The following is a 24,173-nucleotide window of genomic DNA, read 5'->3' as shown; positions in this document are numbered from 1 at the left end:
TGAAAGATCTTAAGTCCTTTTTAAAAATATTTAAAATTCAGTGGATAAAAATGTACATGATATTAATTGACCATAAAAAATAGCATTGGTAGCCTAACATGAAAAAAATCAATATTACAATTTATATTAAAGAAATATTTTTAAAAACCCTCAAACCCTGAGGTTCCACTTTACACTTATTAAATAACAATCTCTGAAAAGAATTGTAGGGGCGCCTGGGTGGCTCTGTTGGTTAAGAATCTGCCTTCGGCTCAGGTCATGATCCCAGAGTGCTGGGATGGAGCCCTACATCTACATCAGGCTCCCTGCTCAGCGGGGAGCCTGCTTCTCCCTCTCCCTCTGCCGCTCCCCCTGCTTGTGCTCTCTCTCTCTCAAATAAATTTAAAAAAAAATCTTTAAAAAAACTGAATTGTAATATCCACTGCTGGTTGCAAGCAAATGCAAACTTACTACATTGCTGGGAAACAGAACAAATTGGTATGAACTTTTATAAAAGCTATTTTATGACGTTTCAAAAATAAAAATCTTCATGCTTCTGGATTTGTATTCTCATTCCTGACAATTGATCCCAAGGAAATAATACAAAAGAAGGAAAAGAGCTACAATCCCCTAGTTGATTATAGCAACATTATTATTAACTGCTAACAACAAGAATTATCCTAAATGTCCACCAAATAATTTCAAATAACAAGAAGTTACTGCCTATAGGGTGCGGGACACTGTGATGGATATCTTGAATTAAAAAAACAACAACTAAGACAAAGTCACTGCTCAAAAATTTAATTTAACATTTGATGAGGGGAATAGATAATAAAGGTAAGTCTACTCACTGACAAAGAGTAATCATGAAAATCATATGGAAATGGGAGAGAGCAAAGTTGCTTAAGATAACAGTTATTAAAAAATTAATTTGTTATGATTAAGATTATAAAAATTGTGTATACATATGGGACGAGGAGTAAAAGGAGACATATAAAAATGAAAGTATGATCTCCTGAGATAGTGAGTTTACAGGAACATTTTGCCTTCATAATTTGTGCAATTCTGTGATAATTCTTCTCATTGGTATTTAAGAAAATTCATACCATGTGAACAATCTCTGAAGGCTAAGCCACATGTCATAGATAAATAAATCTGAAAGGCACTCATTTAATGACACAGATCATTGGCAAATATTAGTGTAACCTTTAGTGAGTCCAGATGGCCACTTTCTCCTTTGCATATAAGCCTGGTGATCGTAACTACTTCTATGTGTATTAAATCCTAATTCCACATACTCATTAATATGCATGTCAATCTCCAGTAAACATCTCCACCCCAGCTTTGTCGCTAGTGACTCTTCCAATGTGAATACAATGTGCTCTGGCCCACAATGTTGCCATCTGTGTACCTGTTTCCTGACTATAGGTTACTCATGCCCTAGAAGGTTCTTTCCCACATGCCCAGCAACTATAAAACAGCTCTAGCCTGAGCAAACGAGATCATTTTCTGCCACCTAGTGGACTACAGCTATACCTTCTAACAAGGTTTGAACCTCAGCCTTGGGGAGAAACCTCCCTTCCAAGTTTGTCCTTCCTTTGGTATCTCCATCAGTCCTAAGGTACCATATAGCATCCTCTTACATCTTATAGGCTATTCTTTCATCATAGCTTAATAATTCTTTTTATTGGGGCACCTGGGTGGCTCAGTCGGTTAAGCAGCTGACTCTTGATTTCGGCTCAGGTCATAATCTCGGGATGGTGAGATCAAGCTCCTGCTTAAGATTCTCTCCCTCCTTCTCCCTCTGCCGCTCCCCATTCACTGTCTGTCTCTCCTCCTCTAAGATAATAATAATTAATAATAATAATAATTCTTTTTATTAAACTTCCCTTGTTTAAATTCTGTTGGTGTCTGTCTCCTAATTGGACACAAACTGATACAATCCTCGACAGTATCAACTATACAACTCCATTCATTTATCTCCTCTGAGGATATTACAACTTCCTGACCTATCCTGCTCTGAAGAAGCTTACCACTGCAGAGTTGGAAATGATACTGAGTAAACTGGAGGGAACATAAAAAAAGAAAATACAAAACAACAATAATAAAAACCCAGCACGTAAATTTTAAATAGAATTAGGCTTTCTTCAAGAGAACAGAGAGGAAGGAGGCTCTAGTGAGAAAGGCAGCATCAAACTGATAAGTTTGAAAAGGCCTTACGGGTAGACAGGGTCAAAGAAAGGGGAAGAGGTGGGTAGAGGAACCTGCGAGCGGAAAAGGCAAGGGCGCAGAGGTAGACTCTGAAACAGTACGTAGCGCAGACAGTGAGCGGAGAGGAATGGCGGGAGCCGAGGGAGCACTCCGGGGCGGGGCAGGAAGTCCAGTTGGATTGGGACAATCAGGCCAAGAAGAGGAGGGCCTGCTAACTGGCACTCAGGGGATACATAAACCAACAATTACATTTAAACTTTCTCTCCAGGAGGAATTCTCCAATGGTGAATCAAATTGGAGTTCCAAATGAAGACTTCGCACATTCCTGACATTCGAAGTGTTTTTCTTCAACGTGGAGCCTCTGGTCCTGCCTCATCCTGAACTCTTTGGGAAACTCTTCTCCCACTCCTCGGGTTTTGCCTAAGGGTGGCTCCATTGATGCAGATTGGAGCTGACTTTCCGCTTGAAGGCTTTGCTGCCATCCTTCCGCTGATAAGCTTTCTCTGGTGCTGGGGGAGATGTGAGTTCTGAGTGAAGACTTTCCCACGCTCCTTGCAAGGGTAGGACCTTTCCCTAGTGTGTAGTACTTGGTGGCAAATGAGCTGTGAGTCAAACTAAAATCTTCACCGCATGCATTACCTGCACGGGATTTTTCTCCAGTGTGTAGAACAGAGGTGATCTTCGACTGACGGCCTTGCTACAGTCCCTGTATCTGAGAGGCTTCTCTCCGGGGTGGGCTTGCTGGTGCTGAGTGGAAGCTAAAGTCTTTGTCCCACTCTTTACACTCAGAGGGCTTCTCCCATGGTGGATTCTCTGAGTGTGCAGAGCGGTGGGAGCTGCAGCTAAAGGCCCTGCCACAATTTTTGCACACGTAGGACTGCTCTCCTGTTGTTGGTCCTCTCAGGAGTTACCCTGCTGGTTACAGGTGGACGCATCTCCTCCTTCAGAGACAGTTTATAGGAAATCTCTTCACCTAGAAACCGCAGATGTGTTACATGATACAAACTGATTTTTTTTTTCTTATGTGGATGACATCTATTTTCCACAGGAATTTTCTTGTTATCTACTCCCTTCTTTGCTGAAACTCTTTTTTTTTTTTCATTCTATCCACTCTGAGATTTCCTGAATGCCTGTCTTATCCTCTGATTCGTAAGTGACTTGAAAGCTAGGTCCCTGAAAAGGTCTCTTAGATGTTCTCCTGAAACTAAGCCACAGGACTTGCTTTTCTCAGAAATGTCTTCTTTGCGGCCAAAAGCTCAAATTCAGCTCTGATTTCACAAGCTGACCAAAAATAAATAAATAAATAAATACATACATACATAAATGTAAATTTCACCTCATAGCCATGTTAGAGAGGGAACGGCATCATCAAGGATATGACTGTATCCTGTAAGTATGCAGCTTTTGTATATTTACAGATTTTTTTCACAGAGAATAGAGGATGAAAAGAGCCAAGGAAAAGTCCTGGGACCAAAAACGGAAGGGGCCTATGTCTGATTTTATGGAGAGAGAAGCAAAGAGCACAAGAAAATTATGGTTGGTCTGAGAAGGTAACATTGTTGATAACAGAAATCTCATATTGGGAATGGCCTGAGAAGATTAAAACAGAATGAGAAAGTGAAGAAGCTACCGTCTTGGGGGAGGGGGCAGTACAAATTGAATGCATTAATAAGGAGATTAACAATTAAGAAGAAAACAAAGGGGCACCTGGCTGGCTCAGCTGTAAGAACATATGACTCTTGATCTCAGTGTCATGAGTTTGAGCCCCACATTGGGTGTAGAGATTACTTACATAAATTTAAAAAATTTAAAAAAAATTTTTAAAAGAAGCAAGAAAAATTAAGATAAAATTAAGTGAGACTCTTATTATTTAATCAAGTATCAAACAAAAAATCAAATAACTTGGCTAGTCCAGGTGAGGGGTACGTGAACAATGTGTAAACTCATTAATGCTATCAGGAAGCTTGCCTGTTATCTGGAAACGTAAGTAACACACAAAATTAGAGAAAACAACATTGGGCCAGGAGAAAACAGGTCAAACGTGCCAGCTACGCTGACTAATTACTGGTCATTGTAAGATAGCAACATTTTGCCATCATGGTTTAGTTATAGGACATAACAAAAATACCACAGACTGGGTGACATAACAAAAATTTGTTTTCTCACAGTTCTGGAGGCTGGAAGTCCAAGATCAAGGTGCCAGCAGGTTGGATTCCTCTGAGGCCCCTTCTTGGCTTGTCGATGGCCATCCTCTTGTTGCCTCTTCACATGCTTGTCCCTCTGTACATGTGCACTCCTGGTATCTGTGTCCTAATCTCCTCTTCTTATGAGGACACCCATCAGATTTGATTAGGGTCAACTCTAACAACCTCATTTTAACTTAATTATGTATTTAAAGACTCCGTCTCCAAATATAGTCACATTCTAAGGTACTGGGGGGTTAGGGCTTCAACAGAGAAATTTGGGGAGGACACAAATCAGTCCCCCTCCCATACCCTGAAGCCACCCTACTCTTCAGCAATGCTGCCTCACTGTCTTCCTATTTACACACTCCAAGCATGTTCTCTCCTGCCTCAGGCCCTTCGTGTTTGCTGTTCCCTCTGCCTGAAATGCTACGCTCCTAAGTATCAGCACCTTTGGATCCCTATTTTACTCTGGTCTCTTTGTTCAAATGTTCCCTCACTGGAGTCTGTCCCTGATCACTCTATCTATCCTTTTCTATACCCTTTTCCAGTTTTATTGTCTTTCATAGCATTTGCCATTGCTTGGCATGAAAATTTATATATTGTGGGGTTCATCCTGTGTTTAAAATGTACTGAGGATTTTTAAAAACCAGGTATGGTAAGGTGACAGGCAAGGAGATAACTTCATTTGAAAGAAGAATTTATTATTTATAATTCCTGGAAAGATGGGGGCATGCCACACCACACAGGGCTAGGAGACAGAAGAGTGAGCAGAAAACATAGGCAAAAGCCTTTATTACTATGGTGGTGGGAAGCTGTCAGGTGGGGATGGTCTACTGGGCAGGAAGCAAAACACAGATGTTGGGGTCTGTAGTTGGGGCATTTGTAATACGATTTTTGCACACCCACGAAAGTAAGACAACAGGGGAGATGTAAACAACTCTGGTCGTTAGGTTGGCCTTGTGATCAACGGATGCCAAACATCAATTGCACAATCTATAAATGTTGGTTAAAGTACTCCCACATTTTTGGTGTTATGCCAGTATATTCAAACGTCGGCTAATAGGATAGTAGAATAGAATAAGGGATTGAGTTTCCATAACTAGTTTACGCCTGCGCTTCAAGTCCAGTTGACCCTTGAATAACAGGTGTTTGAACTGCATGGAACCACTTATACATGGATTTTTTAAAACAAATACAGTACTGTAAATGTATTTTCCTTATGATTTTCTTAATAACATATTCCTTTTTCTAGCTTATTTCATTGTAAGAATACTGCATAGATATGTATAACATACAAAATATGTGTTAATAGACTACGTTATCAGTAAGGCTTCTGGTAAATAGTAGGCTATTAGTAGTTAAGTTTTGGGAGAGTCAAAAGTTATACACGGATTTTTGACTGCAGGGACCAGTGCCCCTAACCCCTGTGCTGTTCTCGGGCTAACGCTATTTCCATGTCCCAAGGGTAATGCTTGCTGCCACCACCCAGCTCCCAGGATTCATCATGTCCTCTCAGGCCAGGTGTACCTCTTCTCCTATCTTTCTTATCTTATCTGAGACCTCTCAGAGGTCACCCTGCTGGTAAATACAGATGGATGGATCTTCGCCTTCAGACTCAGTTTCAGTGAAGTGCCTATATTGGTTTTTCTCCAAACTCAAGTGGGCAGAAGGACGAAGAAACCAAAGCCCACATGATGCCAGGCGATTAGGAATATACCTGTCATCTTCTAGCTTCCTTAATTCCTCTTACAGAGAAAATCTCTCAGGAGCTTAAGGCACAGAGAGATACCTCAGCTAGATGGGACTGACCACAATTCCTTGTATAGAACTTCTACCCCTAGGTCCTGCTTTAATATTTAACATTATTTATACTGGGCGGCATGATTCTCTGCTCACAAGAGGAAGATAATAGGCACGGATCAGAATGCTGAGACAAAGCAGACATCATTCTAGGAAGGAGCCTGGGAAAACTATAGGATCCAGGAATCTAGATCCATAATCACGGGATCACAGGAAAGCAGCCAGGAGAGGAGATGGGGCGGGGGAGCTATGGATAGAGGATTTATACACCAAAAAGAAAAATGGAGCCCCAAACTGTGAATAAAGTTCCCTAGAATCCCCATACCACAGATTATAAAATGTTTACTATACATGCACACAACACTGGAAGACCTTGAAAAAGTCCTTAACTCTCAACCTCTGCTTTTTTCCTCTATAGAAATAAGACAGTTGGATTAGGCAACTTCAAAATTTCTTTTCATCAATAAAAGCCAACCATTCAAATGAATTAAACCAAAACGAGACTTGGAGATAGTTTACCAATAAGGTTTTGATGACTCCCTAATACTACTTTTTTCTAAGATATATAGGTTGATTTTAAGATGCCTCATTAATTGTAGAGCTCTGGCAAAGGTGGGGAGAAGGTAAATTGGGAAAAAATGAATTGCAGCCATGTTAAAATTACATACCAAGTTATAAGGCATATCTCAAATATTATAGTATTATATTTGTAAACTATTTACAAATCTCACTCTGTTCATCATTGGAAAACAGTGGGTTGATTCTGCAAGGTATACTAAAGACAATGCCTGTAACACAGCAGGTACCACTGCGTAGACCAGAGATTCCATACATACCAAAACTCTATGTGCTGGTAGATCTTTACACTTTAACTGGTTTGGTTTGAGACAAAATGGTTGCTACCACCATACCCAGTTCTCCCTCTGCTCACACATCATGCATGAACAGACAAGACAAATCCCACAACCCAGTCACAATTCTGTTTTCCCAAGTCCATGGCATTCTGATGCTAAAGCACTTCAGGGAGGTAAAGGAAGCCAGGCATGTGGGTCATGGGAAAAGTTGTCAGATGATGCTAGACATGACATCTTTGTGATTATAAAGACTGTATTAAGGACAGAATAGTCAAAAGCATAAATTGAAGGGCATGAAAAGACAACATAAATCCTCACATGCAAAGCTAATTTCAAAGAAGTTTTCTATCCGATATAACACAAGTAGTGATTCCTTACAAAATGAGTAATTAGGTACCCCTTGGACATGGGTGTTCTGTTTCTCTTAAATCAAGGTGTTGTTGGATCTTTGTACCTATTTGTCCAATATAGGAGGTATTTCACAGAGACTGGGACTTCAAACAAGAAGGCTTCAAAAAGGTCAGATCAAGTAGTTAGCTGTTGAAAAACATATGCTTCAAAATTATTAAAGCCCTATGTGAGTTATCTGAAATATTGTAGACCTAGAGGTTCTCCTAAATAACTCAAAACATTTTCTAGCATCTGATGTCAGCCAGAAGATAATCTCAAGCATTGATATGAGGACCAAATAAGTCTTTTGCCACCCAAGTTACTTCATGAACAGAGACTGATTGTAAACCCCTGTCAAGTTGGAATCCTCAGAATTTTAATGTTATGACACAAGGTTAAAGAGAATGTAATGAAAAAGGTGAATGGACAGACATGGAAAATAAGAATTCTTTACGTCACCCCAATAATTTGGAAGCAAGTTCCATCTTGGAGTAAAACTCCCCAGCTGCAACGTACTAGACCCTTTGGCTGCTCCATGGACAGTTAGAAGCTTCTGGTCTGGGCTAAAAGCCATGCCTATCGAATGAAGTGTTTATAATTTTCTAGGTCCACCTGAAAAGGAAGGGGATTCTGGAGTTGGGCATCCTAAGAGCAAAGGGTTGGGTGTTCCTAGGGCCCAGAAGCAAGCGAGGAAACAGGGGAGAAGCGTGTCCACCAGGGCCAGAGTGGCCCAGAAGGCGGATGGTGATATCCTTGTGGGGCTGTTGGCATAGCTCCCTGTCATGACGCCTTACAGGAAAACAGATGAGGGTGGTGGAAAAGCTGGAAGTGGGGTGGGATGGGGGATGGGGTGGAAGTCTGGCCAACACTCCAGGCTTGGCTACATCTCCTCTAGTCGCGACCAAAGCGACTACCAGAGTCGGGCTCTGGACCTCTGGACCGGGCTCTGTATGGGTTCCTTCCAGTCCTTCCAGGGCCAAACCGGACCCGCTCACTGTGGGCTCCGTTCGGCCCCTGCAGATTTTCTCTCGACATAAGTTGTGGTCAACAAGAGTCAACACTCAAACGGTACCCTCGCACTTCAAAACAAAACAAAACAACCCCCCCCCCCCGCAAAGAAAAACACGCTGTGCCAGAAGTGCATTGTCACCATGACCTGCCTGCTCATTACCTCCCTTGGGTTCTCTCTTAGGAACCGTGGAGACCCCACACCTCGGTGGTTCCTCCTTCAGATCCTGGGAGACTAACTGGAGGAAAAGAGACAGCGGGTGCTGTGTGCGCCTCCCATCTTCCTACCTGTCTCCCAGTTCTGATTCGAGGAACCCAGACCCGGGTGTTTAACTGACTTCCCTAGGGCGGTGGAAGCAGTCTAAAACAAGAGTAAGAGGTGGGGCTATTCATTTCATTGGACACCGGGTGAAGGGGCGGTGTCCAACCAGGCCAATGAGCAGCGGGGCCCACATGCTGAGCTCACCCCCCAGCCTCCATCAGGTCCAGTTCCTTTCCCAACCAATTTCCTTCTGCACCTAGAAGAAAATTCATGGTCATGGCAGGGGAATTTTAATGGGGCTGATGGGTTTGCCTAGGCGGATAGCCCAATATTTTAGGATACTTATCAATATTTAAAATTCCATTTTATTTCTATATTCTGCAAAGAGGAAATTGAAAATTAAATATTATTTACAATGGCTTCTAAATATATATTTAGAGACAAATTTGGCAAAAGATGTGCCACACCTGTACAGAAAAACTACAAAATTAAAATACATAGATATACCATGTTCATGGGTCAAAATCTATATTTTTAAGATGTCAATTACTGCCTATTTGACCTATATTCAACCAAATCCCTGCAGGTGTTTTTTTTGTAGAAATTGTCAAATTGCTTCTAAAAGGTATATGGAAATGCAGAGGAATGAGAAAAGCCAAAACAACCTTGGGGGAAAATTTGGAAGACTTACACTGCCTGATTTCGACAGTTATAAAGCTAATGGCAATGGAGATGATGTATTGGCATCAAAATAGACAAAGAAATCAATGAGTCCACAGATAGATTCACATATTGAATTCTGATCCTGCATTTCAATGGGGAAAAATAATCTGTTCAACAAGTGGTTCTAGAAAAATTGGATAGCTATATCCAAAAAATTAATCTTAACCCAGTCCTCACTCCCTATACAAAAATTGCCTTGAAATGGACTTAAACGTGAGAGTTGAAACCATAAAACATGTAAGAAACCAGAAAAACATGACCTTGGTTATGGCAAAGATTTCTTAAATGAGACACATGAAAACACAAACTATAAATGAAAAAAAGACGAATACATTGGATTTCATCTGTCCACAGGAATGTCTTCTTTCTAGTTTGCACAAAGGCACTATATAAGCTGGTGGTGGCCATCGCTATATGCTTCTCAATTTAAATTCAAGACTAAAGAGAGGGTATCTCTCCCGAAACGATTTTCAAAAGTCCTGAGCTCTGCTCTGTTTGGGTCAACCTAGGTCACAACCATGAAGTGTAGCAAAGGACATGCCATTACTCCAATTGATTTAAGCCAGTCAGGGTCCACGCTGCTAGCCGCTAGTGTAGTTCCACCATCCTATATGGCTGTGAAATGTGAGTGCCTATTAAAGAGAGGAAAGGGGAGGATGGAGGCCAGAGCAGCAACCAATCAAGTCCACTACGTCACCTATTACTCATTTCTAGTTCTTGCGCTCTTTGACCTAGGGGAGAAGATTGGCTTTGCAGGCTGGCAGAACACAGCTGCTTTGGCAACTGACTTGATCACCCACCCTGGGCAAAAAGTTTTCCTCTTAATAAATCTGTGTTTCTATTCTAGTGCTCTCTTTAAGTTGAAACTTAACCCTTACCTGTACCAAGTTTTTAAAGGCTCAAAGAAACGATCAACAAACGTCAAGATGAGGTTGGCCTGTACAAGATTTTCTTCATGGCAGCACTACTGGCACTGGGTGCCAGATAATCTGTTGTGGGGGAATGCCTTGTGCATTGTAGTATATTTAGTAGCATGCCTGTCTCTACCACTAGATGCCAGCAGCAGCCCTCTCCTCAACTGTGACAACAAAATATTTCTCTACCATTGCCAAATTGTGCGGGTAAAGGGGAGCAAAATCACCTCCAGCTGAGAACCACTGACTTATACAGAAAGAGCAAAACATGGTTAAAAATTAGAAGCAGAGAAATATGGCTATAGTAGAGACCTCAGTTGGAGATTGATGGGAGAGACAGTAAAACCATCAATTAACCATCAATTAAAACAAATCAGCAATACAGTTTTGAATATCTAAGATCTAAGGAACTTGGATTTTGTTTTTTAGGCCACAGAAAATGATTAGAATATCTAAGATCTAAGGAACTTGGATTTTTTTAAAAGATTTTATTTATTTATTTGACACAGAGAGAGAGACAGCCAGCGAGAGAGGGAACACAAGCAGGGGGAGTGGGAGAGGAAGAAGCAGGCTCCCAGTAGAGCAGGGAGCCTGATGCGGGGCTCGATCCCAGGACCCCGGGACCACGCCCTAAGTCAAAGGCAGACGCTTAACGACTGAGCCACCCAGGCGCCCCTGGATTTTTTTAGGCCACAGAAAATGATTAAAAGATTTATATAATTAGATTTTCATTTTAAGAACATCTTCCTGATCTTAGAGAGAGAATTAAAAAGACAATAGCTTTCACCAAACTCTGAGAGAGTAATTATGTGAAGTCAAGGAGGTAGAAAGGAATGAATGGGTCATGCCTATGTCTTATGTATGCTTTGAGTTGATTTTCAGTTTCCATATTAACCTCGTCATGGGTGGCTTCCCTCGGGTATGTCTGTTACCTTTTCAGAATACTTTCACTGTAGACATCCTGGGTTTTTTGGTCATTTGTGTTATTTGCTACCAGTTTCCATCATATTCCATTCCCCTCCTTCTAGATTCCTCTTCACACAGGTTTGCATTTTTCAAAGGAACATCAGAGAATCTGATCTGCCACCCCCAGGACAGACATATCAGAGGAGCTTAGGCCCACTTGCACGAGTATCCTTTGAGTCTCCCAGGAAAATAATAAAATAAACTTGGGGCCTGGTGGTTAGATCCCATGCATAGAATTACTATGACTAATAGTAATAATCCCATAGAATTACTATGTTTTCAAAGGGAACAGGGCAGAGGCAAAAGCCTATGTCAACCTCTCCATAGGCTGCTTTTGGTGGGCAGGAAACACATCTGAAGGGAAGAGTAATCTACAGTGTAGGACACCACCTGAGACAACAGTTGATTGTCTGATAGGCAAATTTATATTTTGGCTGCTTTGCTCACACCAATTCTTTCTCATTTCTTTTTGTATTATCAACAAAATGAAATTTTTGTTATATACTTGAAAATAAGTGAATACCTTTTTATCAACTTTAGTGGGCTCAGTATACTAGAGATCAGAATGGGTCTCCTGCTTCATTCGTACTACACACACTTTAGTCCAGCCTGGATGGGGGATGCTGGAAATGGGGGTGGAAACTGAAAAATGCAGTGGCTTAACTCCCACGCTTGTATCACTTACACCAGAAATGTAGTTCTTCTCTTGGGGGAAAAAAAAGTTCAAAGTCAGTTCTTTTTGTTTTCTTTTTTTGCTAAGATAAGCAAAGTAGCTTTTTGCTTACTTCTCAATCACTTGGCAGAGAAATGACTTTCAACTTCAGAGAACATGCTCTAGGGGGCTCTGAACCTCTCAATAGTATTGGAACACTGTTCAATAAAACAACGCATTAGTGGATATGAAAACTATCTGGTTGTTTCACAAGAATCCAACTTAAAATATAGGTGACATGGCAAACCCCAAATTCACGTAAGTCGGGTGGTGGGGGGGGTCTAGAAAATACATCAAAGAGACAGGAAGTTATCCACTAGAGAATCTGGAACTGAGTGTTATATTCACATTTGGAAGTATGCTAAGGTATGAAAAGTACCAGTCTGGTTGTACCCATGAGATGAAGTTTAGGGCTGGACAGGTGCTTATCTGGCCACTCAAACTCCAAGCAACTGAGATGAGATACAAATGAGCAGTTTGTGTGACTACTAACCAAGAGAAAATGTAACATTAAGGCGTGGTACTAGAAACCAGTGCTTTCAACTACAAGCCAACTACCAACTACCAAGTATCAGTATGACTAAGTTGCAAATAATAGAAAGCCCAAATTAGCTAGTTGAACGAAAGATGGGTATTGGCTCACATAGCTGAAAAGTTCTGAGGTAAGTCTACCTCGGGTAAGGCTTGGGCTGTGGCTCAGCAATGTCACCAGAGACCCAGTTTCTCTCTGCTTTGCCACTATCTTCTTTGATATTGGCTTCACCTTCAGGCTCCACGTGTTAATGCCAGGAAGCTCCAAATTCCCCCCGACCTGCCCTTTTAACAAGAAAAAAAAAAAAGCACTGCCCTAGTTCAAGGCCTCATATCTTCCTATATATCACATAGAGGAGGACAGAAAGCGTCTTCTTTGGTTGCTCTCAAAGAAAGGCGTCTCTCTTTCAGAAGGCCCGGTAAATATCTCCTCATATCTCATGGGCTCTGTGGCCAAATAGGACAAGTTGATGGGCCTAGGCTTATGAAGTTGGGGGTGAGGCCAAACCACATGGCTGAGTAAGGATGTTTTCCCAAAGATTGTTTGGGTTATTGTCCCCATAGAGAATAGATGCTGGGAACCCAGTAAGAGATGAATAAGATGGAATCCTGACTTGGCCATGACAAAGACATGCTCAGCATTGCAGATACTGGTTTGCAACCAAGGTGCTTCTAAGACAACTCTGTAACTACCTCTGAGTTGTAAAACAGGAAGGATTTCATAATTCATTACCCCAAGAGATTCTGGGCCGGCCAGCTAATTTTCACTATGTGAATGACTCTATACACTATTTTTACATTTCCTCACTTTCTGATCCCACTTCTGAAAATTCTGAAGACAAAAGTTTACCATAATCAATTTTGATTTTAATATATTTCTAATTGCAATTTATCAGAAAGTATCTTAAATTTCTAATTTTTCTTTTGTATTTAAATTTCCCCAAAATTTTGGAAGTATTGATTTCATTCCTCTTCTTTGAGATGTGTGGAAAGTGTCATTACAAATTGGAAGGTCTTCCATGTTATGAATCCTTCATCACAGACTACCATCTTTGATATAGGCTCTGGGCTTTCAAGTACCTGTCTCTGGGGCGCTGGTAAGGAAAAGAACAGTTAGGAATTCTCCTGGTGGGGGCCATCCATTTCTACATGCTATTTCTTAATCCATCTGAAATACGCATCTTTTGCCATATTTTGATAATTCTCTCATTGTGATACTCCTAAAATTTGTCTTGCCATTCTACCACTCTGTCTACAAACATTTCCATCTTGGAGGGAAAGAGTTCCCAGGGTTGATCAACTTCCATGGTGCTCCTCCATAAGTCCAAACTGTTTCTTCTCTTTCACGGTTCCATTTCTATGGGTTGTTCTTCCTATTCATTATCTGTCTCTCTCCCATTTTAAGATACTGACGTCATCTAGCATACATATCATCCTCACTCTGGGAGCTTATTAATATTCAGGATCTTAATGATTACCTCCTTCTAGCACTAGTCCAAGTATTCAACTCTATATCAACTCTGCCTGTGTAATGTGTCCACTGGTAACATTGCCAATCTCCCACCAACTGCTCTTTCTTAGTATCTCTTCCTGGCACTTCCTCCTGTCCCAACTCCCTAAATACCGAATTGGTGTTTCATAGGACTCTATCTTGGGTCGTCATATTTTGCTATGCTCTCTGGAGGCAGTACCGTCCAATAGAATTTTCTGAAATGATGAGAATGTTCTATGCCTACACTATCCAATATGGTAGCCAACTGCCACATATAGTCATTGTGCACTTGAAATCTGGCCAGTATAAGAACCTAAATTTTAAATTTAAATACCTACATATAGCCAGTGGCTATACTACTGTGTTGGGTAGTGCAGCTCCAGGGGATTTCATTCGTTTCTTCCCACTGCTTTAAATACCTTCCGCTCTTTCGATGCCTCTCAGATGCAGAGCTCTAGATATGACTAACCTTCAGCTCTAGCTCACATATACAACCATCTGAAATTTCTACTTGTACATCTCACACATATCTCAAATGTTAATCCAAAACAGAGTTCTTAGTTTCTCCTTCCTCAAACCTATTCCCATTCCAGTCTTATTCATTCCAATAAGTGGTGTGCTGTCTAATTCAGCTGCTCAAACACACCAGGAAGCTGTCCCTAATTCCTCTGTTACTCCTGTATCCACTCTGTTAGCAGGTCACTGATTTTATTTCCAAACTATATCTTAAATACATTTTCTCTCCATCTCTACTACCACCACCCACTCCAAGCCATTATCATCTCCAACCTGGATGGTTAACAATCTCCAACATGATCTCCTTTCACTTTCCTCCCTCTACAAACCATTGTCTACTTAGCAGGCAGCAATCATCCCAAAATGTGACTCAAACATGTCATTCCTCCACTGAATACCCTTTAATGGTTTTTCACTTAGGATGGAATTGAATGATCTGGCCCAGCTCTAGCTACAAATCTAACTTGTGCCTCTCATACCTTTAATCATTATGTTATATCCCAAACCTTTTGGTTTCTTGAACATGCCAAACCTTTTACACATCAGAGTCTGCAGAGCTGTTCCCTCCATCTGCTGTTCTTCCAATTCTTGATACATGTGCCTTCTTCTCATTCTGAGATTTAGCTTTAATATTACCAGTTAGGATAGGCCTTCCCTGACCATTTAGATAAAGAGGTTCCCTCTCCATCATTCCCTCTCTCTGTAGCATTCATTTCCTTCATGACACTTAGCAATTTTTTATAAACTACTTGATTTTTTTCTGTTTGGTCTCTCATTAGATGAATGTTCCAGAAAGGGAGGAAGCAGGTCTGACTTACCACTGTGTATGCAGCACCTAGCACAGTGCTTTGCATACAAGCAGGTGCTCAGTGATATTTGCTTAATAAACTTCCCCAAATGCCTGTTCACATCACTCATTTCCATTTCTTGGTTCTGCTTAGTACAAAAGTGTCAATGCTTATTAGAGGTTACTCTAACTGGACTATGCTAAGCGAAATTCTTCTTGCTACATGGCTTTAGGCTTCAGCAATCAGATAGTACATTTGTAATTCTCAGGAAGCATAAGTTTAGTCTAAGCCAGCCTCTGGCTTCTCTTCCTTGCTCCTTAGTCAACAATTACATTACCTGGCTGGGAGCTTCTAAAGTGGAAAGCCTAATTACCAGAGAGGCAAACTGCAATCTGAAAAATGGCTCTAAAGGTAAAGTCTGGAATGTATGTTTCATCTGTTTTGGCCAGCACTCTTCTCTGAATAGGGCCTTTATTTCTATATTCTTGAAAATTGTCAATAGCTTACTACTGGAAGCTCCAGCTTACTTTAGAATGTGGGCTATCATGATGATGAGAAGGAAAAGACTGTAAGGGGATCTGGGATAGTGGAACGATGAGAGGGGTTGTAGCTATACAAATTTTTATGAAAACAGAACAAAATAAAGCCTCCCACTTGGTTTACATTTTCCCAGTCCCAAAGTGCTATCTTCTAACACAAGGGGAATCAGGTCTCCCAAGACTGCACAACTCAGACTACCCTCCACTACTTTCCCTTAAGTTACCTTTGTGACCTCAAGGTGAACGACAACTTCAGAGGCAGAGAAAGTTCTGGAGTTGGCAATGTAACCACACTGTCATCTACAGCAAATACGGTTTTCGGTGAGGTAGACTTAGAAAATCTGAGTACTTTATACAGAAAGAATATATCCAGGAAGACACACAACCAGTAACAGTGGCTGTCTCTGAGGAGGTAGACTGGGAGACAGGAGTGACAAGGAGATTTACTTTTCACTGAACACCTTTTTTAACTATTTCAACTTTTCTTTATCATGAGCATGTTATAGCTAGTCAAAAATAAATAAGTTTCAAAATTTGAAAAACATAAAAGAAATACAGTGTTGCTTGTCCTCAAAGAGCCATTTAGTTGGACTAACACACATAAGACATTAGAAAAATATAAGACAGCACATAGTTAAATACCAATTTGGACAGTACTGATTACAAGTAGAAGGGGAAGAGAGGTCCGTTCGGTTGAAGGAGCTGAGTCTTAGATGAGGAAGGGACATTTTTAGCCTAGGGAAACGTGAGCAAATAGAAATGAGCGAAGCAGAAATGTGCACAAATAAAGAACAGTAGACTCTGGAGTCAGACAGACCTGCTTCCAAACACAATTCTGTAACATATTAGCTAAGGGACCTTGAAAGAGTTTTATAACTTCTTTCAACCTCAGATTTCTTATCTGTAAAATGAGGATGAGTACCTACCTCAATAGGATTAAGAAAAACTAAAGACTGCACGTAAAGTGGTTAGCACAGTAGCTGACAGGGCAGATGTTCAACTAAAAGCTGCCTAGCATGTCCATGGTCGAACGGGAGGACCAGTCCTGCTAGAGCACAGGGTATCTGTTCAGAAGGGGCAAGGTAACACTGGCTATTCGCATTCTAACAAACTGCAGGCAATCACCTTGTTCTGTCTCTGGGGTTCCTGTAGCATAAGAACTATAAGCAAGTACCACCGTTACGCACTCTCTAATGTTCAAGAAGGTGAGAGGACTGACAATTACAGGGTTTCTCTCTAGCATGGCGCCTCTGGTGCTTAATCAGAACAGAATTCTGGCTGAAAGCCTTCCCGCAGTCATTACATTTATAGGGTCTTTCCCCAGTATGGATTCTCTGATGTCGGATAAGGTGCGCCTTGCAGATGAAGCTTTTCCCACAGTCAGTACACTCATGAGGCTTCTCCCCCGTGTGGACCCTTTGATGCTGAGCAAGATCAGAGTTCCACATGAAGCCTTTCCCACAGTCCTTGCATTCGTAAGGCTTCTCCCCGGTGTGGATTCTCTGATGTCGAAGTAGGGCAGGGTTCCGCGTAAAGCTTTTCCCACATTCCTTACAGGTATATGGTTTTTCCCCTGTGTGGATTCGCTGATGTTGTGTAAGGCTTGTGTTCTGACTAAAGCCCTTCCCACATTCCTTACATTCAAAGGGTTTCTCTCCAGTGTGTATTCTCTGGTGCCGAATCAGGTTTGACTTCCAAACGAAGGCTTTAGCACATTCTTGACACACGTAGGGCTTCACCCCTGTGTGAATTCGCTGATGTGCAATGCAGTGTGATCTAAAACTGAAAGTCTTTCCACATTCCTTACATCCATAGACCTTCTCTCCATTATGAATTCGCTGATGTTGGTCAAAGTCTTCATTCTGATCAAAACACTGGCCACATTCTTCACATATATAGAATACCTGCTCACTGAGAATTTTCTGATGTATAACAAGGTGGGTATTAACATCAGCATTCTCTGAACTATCTTCTCCTGAGACCATCTCATCTTTGACAATCACTTCTATAATATCATTTGCAGTGTTCTCCACACTTCTCTCATTGGAGTAGTCAGACCACCTCCCTAACCTGCTTTTTTCCTCCTCACGGGTTTTTCCAAACCAGAATTCCTGGGAGCCACGCCACCGGGGTCCGCTTGATAGCACCATGTGATCCTTTGCCTCCTCAAAACGTTCCTCCTTCAGAATAAACTCTTCTTTCTCACTCTTCAACACACCCTCTGAAAGAAGAAATCAAAGCTGCGAATGTCATCGTTATCCATGACAGAGTGAATAAGGCCACCAAGTGGTACTAATGTGTCCATTTCACTCCAGGTGTCACCCCTGTGTCTCAGCGGCCCTGTTCTACCTGAAAATGGCACAAAAGGGCTATCGCACAGAAAGCAACCAAAGTGTATGCCGCAGAAAGGCAAAAACGAGACAGAGTCCAGAGGGGAGCTCTCCAGAAATAGCTGAATTGAATCTAAGGGAGACAAGTCAGAATTTCTTCTAGGCAGTCCAGTTTATATAACATGAGAAGAACAAGCCAGGTTTTGGGGCAGAGGACCAGTTCAGAAATAACGAATCCTTTGTGGTATACCTGGGGAATATGAACTTGTCACATGTAGTGGGAAGCAATAAGGAGAATCTTTCTCATACTGGTCAACACTAAAAGGAAATGTAGTCTTCTCATTCAATCCAGTTGCCAGGTCCACCATGAAAAGCGCTTCCCCTAACTACTTCAGACACAGTTGGGCAAAGACTGCATCCTCTTTGTTCCCACAGTGCTCTATTCACACCTCTGTTACAGCATCACACTTGGCTGTAATTATACATTTACGTATAACGTACCATTAGACTGTGAGCCCTTGCAGGGGAGGGGCCATATATTACTTGCTTTCTGATCCCTAAAAACTAACAGAATGAATAAAACACAGCATTTGCTTTTAAAATTTTGGTTGACCATAGCAGCCCGTAGGCCATCTGTTCCGTTACAGCCTAAGACGCAAGACCCACCTGAATTAATTGATCATGTCCAAATGAAAGCTGGAAGTTTAGAGTTTAATTTTGCTCTTCATTAAATGGTTGACTTGGGGATTCTCAGAGGGATTTTATTTAGAACATAAATGGTAAAAATGGAATTTTAACAGCTCACAAAAGAAAGACAGCGGAAAACACGTGCCTGGGAGGAAAGCGCTCATTTCCCTCACTTACCAGTACAGACTAGGCTTGGAACCTCTCCTTGCAGTTTCGGGTTCAACGGCTCTTCCACCTGCTCAAGATGGGAGATCCCAGCAGGCTTTAGAAATGGACATCCTGCCAGGGTCAAGATATAAATAAGGCTGGCTCAGTCGGAGGAGCAGGGCCCATTAGGAAAGGAGCAGAGATGGAAGTGGTAAGGGAGAATGAAGGTGGGTGGGAAGATTGGGACATAGGTGACCTGAAACTCGAGGAAGATAACAATATAAAGGACAGAAAACAGATGCACAGGGCAGTTGTGATTCCACCAGTTCCCCAAAACATGAAAATGTATCACTCGTTTTTAAAAATCAAGAAGAAACAGGAGAGACAAAGGTCTCTTCCTCACCTCCCCTAGAAGGCAAAAGCCAGCTGACATGGAAAAGAATCAGGATGAGACAGAACTGCAAAGATCTGTTCCTAAGGCTATGTTGGGAAACCACAGTCCCTTAGCTTCCTTCCTATCTATCCACCTATCTATTGCCTTCTCTTTCTACAAAGGATCAACGATGGGTCTCTCCATGGCATCCATTAGAAACGGACTCACAGCCTCACTAAGCCATTTCCAGAAGTCACTTCTTATTCTAATGACAGACACCTCTAATCGCAAAGGTCCACTCTAATGAACTCTTCTTCAGACTTATCTAAGATCTCTCTAACTCCCAACCAAAGCCTCCTAAGAAACAGAGCAATCCCTCACCCTCCAAATGACCACCTTGTATATTGCTGAAGCCAAGGACTGTGTGTCCCCTGATAACCTCTTCTTTAAGACAAAAACAGACTTTGAATAGGGACATGTACTCAAAGGAAGTTTGCTGCAAATCACGGAGCTAGGGTTTTACTCAAGGAATAATTTAGCTGTTGGCTTTCTGCCTAGAGCCAAAATGGGAAATTCCCTTGCGTGGTGGGACAGTAAGCACTGAGATCCTGAGAGAAGGCAGAGGACACTGTAGTTGTCTCCCTACAACCAATCTACCACCACCAAGCCCCACCACCACCACCTCCGCCATTATGAAGTAGCCATGCCCTTTGGAGGGGAGTGATCCCAACTCCAGTTCCTACTGTAGCCCTCACTGGTCTAAGCCAAGCAGGTTAACCTATCCCACTCACTACATGAGAGACGGTTTCAGAAATCGGCAGTCCAGGCCAAGAAAATCAGTGCATACTATTTCCCTGGCCATAGTGATTGGTTTAGAGTTGGCATAAGACTTAAGATGGTACATTGCAAAAGCCTGAGGAAGACCTGACCTATTTCTCTCCCTAGGTATAAAGAAGCAGAGCCTTGATTATAACTACCAATCATCTTACAACCACAAGAGGAGCCAGACTGTAGACAACGCCAACATACAAGGAGATAGAAAAGAGCAGAGACTGAAGATCTGATCAAGCTGTACCTGCACCCTACCTTCTTCCAGTGGGAAGAAGATGGAATGGGGCCAGGGAGGCAAAAAGGGGACACAGTTCTCACCAGGAAATTAGGAACAGGAAAGCCCTGTGTTGGGCCTAAAGGAATTCCAGGGCTTTGCCCACCAGAAATCCCTGAATTGGAACTATATGGCTCAGGGTTATCGAGACTTCTTGATTTCTAATAAAGGTGGCCATGATACCCCAAACGGCAGTCAGAATCTTCTGCTGGAAGACTGTAAGGAGGCGGGGAATGTCTAAAGGCCACCCCAGTGTGTCAACAGAAAAGTTAGAGGGTACAGATAAATGGTGGCCATGATAAGAACAGCGGAAATGGGGAAGAGGCAAAACAGGTGAAGGAAGAGGAGCCAGGGTGAATAATAAACAGACTCAAGAAGATGGAAAATCATGGGAACACAGAAAAAAAAAAAAAAAAGGAATCCCACTGGTGTCTATAGCACTAGGTTAAGAGGATGCATACCTATTACATTTTAAAGATCAAGACAAGGGAACTGGCCAGATGACTGGCACTGTCCTCACTCACCTGAGGAGATGCCCCTTGGGCCCTCTCCATCCAGAGCTCCCTGAGGAGCCTTGCACCAGGGTGCTTCCCCTCGCTCCAGCTGGGAAATCAGAGCCGGTTTGGGAAATGGAAATGCTGCTTGAGGGGAAGGAAATGGGACAGGCAGGTGAGTGCGGTGACAGAGAGCAATCCCAGGGCTCCCCCCAGGCTTTGTCTTTAGGGGCAGAGGGAAAAGAAGGGAATTAATTAGGGAGGTCAAGAAAAGGAAGTCCAGGGGAAGGGACAGGAGACCCAGGGAAGCGGGGCCAGGAGGCTTACAAAGGTCAGGAATTAGAGTGAGAGGTGTTCAGTAACAGTCTGAGTGAGCGAGTGGATGATTCCACTCATTGAGAGATGGAGCTTTCTTGTTCTCTCCCTCTCTTAGAGCCCTCAAGTTCAGACATCTGCATGAGGATGCTTGGTACTGGGCTGGGTCTCCCAAACCGAGTCAGTGGGAAACTGAGGGCTTGGTGGGCTCTAGGAATCTGCTCTCTTGCTACTCTACCCATAGCACTGGGAGTTACCCATACGGTTGGGTAACCCTGGGGCAAGAAAGTCTGACTTTCCAACTTCCCAGCAACCGTTGAGGCTGGGTCATTAACAATCCAAGGGCCTGAGGTTGCCCCTCAGGTGGGGTTATCAAAGACTCCTGAGCTTCTGAGGAAGACGTAGCCGGGAAATTCTAAAGGGCAGAAGCAGAGTCCAAAAGGAAAGACCCTTACCCAGGGAAGCCACAGCCCCATAATTCTCCAGCATCACGTCCCTGTACAGGACCCTCTGAGCGGGGGCCAGGCCGGTCCATTCGTTCTCAGAGAAGTAGACGGCCACATCCTCGAAGGTCACTGACTCCTGAAACAACATGTGTTTAAATGGCCTAGGACAATCTCAGACCCAGGCCTGGAGTAAGGGGTAGACCAGGCACTAAGAGGTACTAGAGGGGATGCCAAGTGAGTCTCTGGATCCTGAATGTCTCCAGGAACTCTCCGCCCATTTGCACCCCCTACTTACAAAGATATAAGGGATCAGCCATCAATTTCTCACGTCTCTTCATCCTCTCATCTTTCTCATGAGTCTCTGCAAGTTTTCCCTTCTCATCCTTATGCCCAGAACAGCTATCTGCACTCTAGGTGCCCTCGTTTCCCCACAGTGGACTCTCCGTCAGAGGTCACCAACCCTTGAAAACAAGTGCAACTATTGAGCCTACGCCGGCACTTTACCTCTATTACTCTGTAAATGCCTCACAGCCTACAAGGAGGGGATTAGATCCATTTTATAGAAGAAGACACTGCCCCCAGAGTTACAGAATGGAGACAGAATTCAGGGCTGTCTGCCTCTCTGGCTCTTCTTTACTGTGCCACACTGCCTTCTATCCTCACTCCTGCCACCCCTGCTGCCCCTGTGTGAGGCTCTTTCTCTTGTCCCTCCCCCTCACTGTCATCAGCCACAGAGGCAGCTAAGGGCACCTCAGAACACTGGGGCTGCTCTGGAGGCTGTTTTCCAACCAGAGAGGCTGTCCTCCAACAGGCAGAGACAACTCTGACTTGACTCCCTGCATTCTGCCACTCCAGCACTCTCTCTCAAACACCCCGCCCTACTCTTTCTTCCCCACTTGCCAGTGTTAATGTCCCCTTTTCCTGTATCTCTAGGAGCCCAAGCTTCTGCACCCCCTCTTACCTTCTCCCTTAAGAAACACAAACACTGCTAACGTAGAGCCATCAAGGCTTGTCATTCCCAGCTACCGCCTCATTCAGGATCTCAATCTCCATGGTGAGGCTGATTCTGCTGCATTTCACATCAGACCTTGCCTTACAAAGTCCCCACAGCGACTTACCCAGCACCCCAGGGCGCAAAGACTTTGGCTGGCTCACCGACGCCTGCACCTCAGAACGTCCAAATCCTCTGCACCGCAGACAATCGCATTCACTATTCAGAGACCCCGCTTACCTGCACCACCACCCTCACCCCCTGTCCTGTCACCGTCCTGTTAGGAACCCAAATTCTTTCCTTGCCCAAATCTGTGTCCTTGCACCTGCAGCTCCCCCTGCCTGGAGATGCAGTTCCTCCCTCCGGCGCCGGGAAACTCAGAGTCATCTCAAGACCCACCTCGAACATAACCAGCTCTGTAAAAACCAGGGACATGGAAATGCTGGACATTCGTCGCGGCGCACAGCGCTCTGTGAACACCTCTGCGCCAGCGCTGGGCTCGTGCCTGTACAGTTGCACGCGTGTTTCCCCTGCCGGCGCAAGTCTGGGGGATGTCGAATCCATTCCGCTCCCTGCCTGTTCCTCCGGCCCCTCCACTCTGGGCTGCACCCCGATTTCCCGGTCGCCGCACTGCCCCCGCCGCCCCTCGTGTGGGCCTAGAGCCCGGGGCAGAGCCGAACCAGCTTCGTGGCGCCGGCCCCGCACTCACCGGGCGCGCCCGGGCCGGCGCGGGCTGTCCCGGTAGCAGCTCGAGGGCAGGGCCGAAGGGGGCCCCGCTCGCCAGGGCCGCAGCCGCCATGGCCCGGGCCGCCCTGCCGGGCAGCGAGCGCGCGCCAGGCCGACCGGGGGCTGCCCGGGATCGGGGAGGGACGCTCCGGACCGGGGCGGGTCGGAGACAGCGGACCTGCGCCCAGGAGCCGGCGGTGCAAGTCCCAGGCTCCACGCCCCGCGAGCCGGGCCAGCCCCACTCCTGCTCCCCACGCTTGGCGCGAGCCAGAGCTCCGCGCGGGAGCGGTGGAGGCCGCTGCACTCTTGCCACTCCGGCTTCTCTAGGACGGCGGAGGGCGCCACGTCTCTGTGGTCCTCGCTTCGTGCCCTGCAAAGAAACCTCGAGCCGAGAGCGCGGCCGGCTCTCCCAGAAGCACTGGTGGCCTCGGGGGGCCGCCGTGCGAATGCGGGGGAGCGGGCGGTTGGGGAGAAGGCTCCCTCTGGGAATCCTTTTCCAGCCCTCTTCTTCCTACTGACCTCCCTTCTCCTCTACTGCCCGGCACTGCACGGATGGATGCTGGTACGAAATAGCACATAACTGCTCTTGGCAACGCCTGCTCAGAGATCTCCATCCCTTTACTGGGCTCTCCATTCCCAGAGAGCAGCTGAGGGCCCAGATCATCTTTGTGCCTCTAATCTCCACCCA

General features: G+C 44.0%; 1 protein-coding gene across 11 annotated transcripts; it reads right to left on the bottom strand.

Moving 5' to 3' along the window:
- Positions 1-764: 764 nt before the first annotated feature.
- On the bottom strand, positions 765-23,779 carry ZNF662 (zinc finger protein 662). 11 transcript variants are annotated; one of them, XM_045776113.2, is made up of 5 exons: positions 23,469-23,778; positions 21,778-21,904; positions 21,038-21,154; positions 19,066-19,167; positions 765-18,092 (listed from the first exon to the last, which is right to left on the bottom strand). In XM_045776113.2, exons 1-5 carry the CDS (start codon positions 23,556-23,558, stop codon positions 17,062-17,064), a joined length of 1,467 nt encoding a protein of 488 aa, XP_045632069.2. In that variant the 5' UTR covers positions 23,559-23,778; the 3' UTR covers positions 765-17,061. The 11 variants fall into 11 exon arrangements, with proteins under 11 accessions (XP_045632069.2, XP_045632066.2, XP_045632068.2 ...); XM_045776110.2 differs by lacking the exon at positions 23,469-23,778 and adding an exon at positions 23,159-23,446; XM_045776112.2 differs by lacking the exon at positions 23,469-23,778 and adding an exon at positions 23,159-23,446 and having other exon boundaries at positions 21,038-21,151.
- Positions 23,780-24,173: the final 394 nt, after the last annotated feature.

This window comes from Ursus americanus, chromosome 20, assembly GCF_024610735.1.
Source record: "Ursus americanus isolate L20-20 chromosome 20, mUrsAme1.1.p, whole genome shotgun sequence".
NCBI lineage: Eukaryota > Metazoa > Chordata > Mammalia > Carnivora > Ursidae > Ursus > Ursus americanus.
This window is presented reverse-complemented; position numbering and strand designations above follow the sequence as displayed.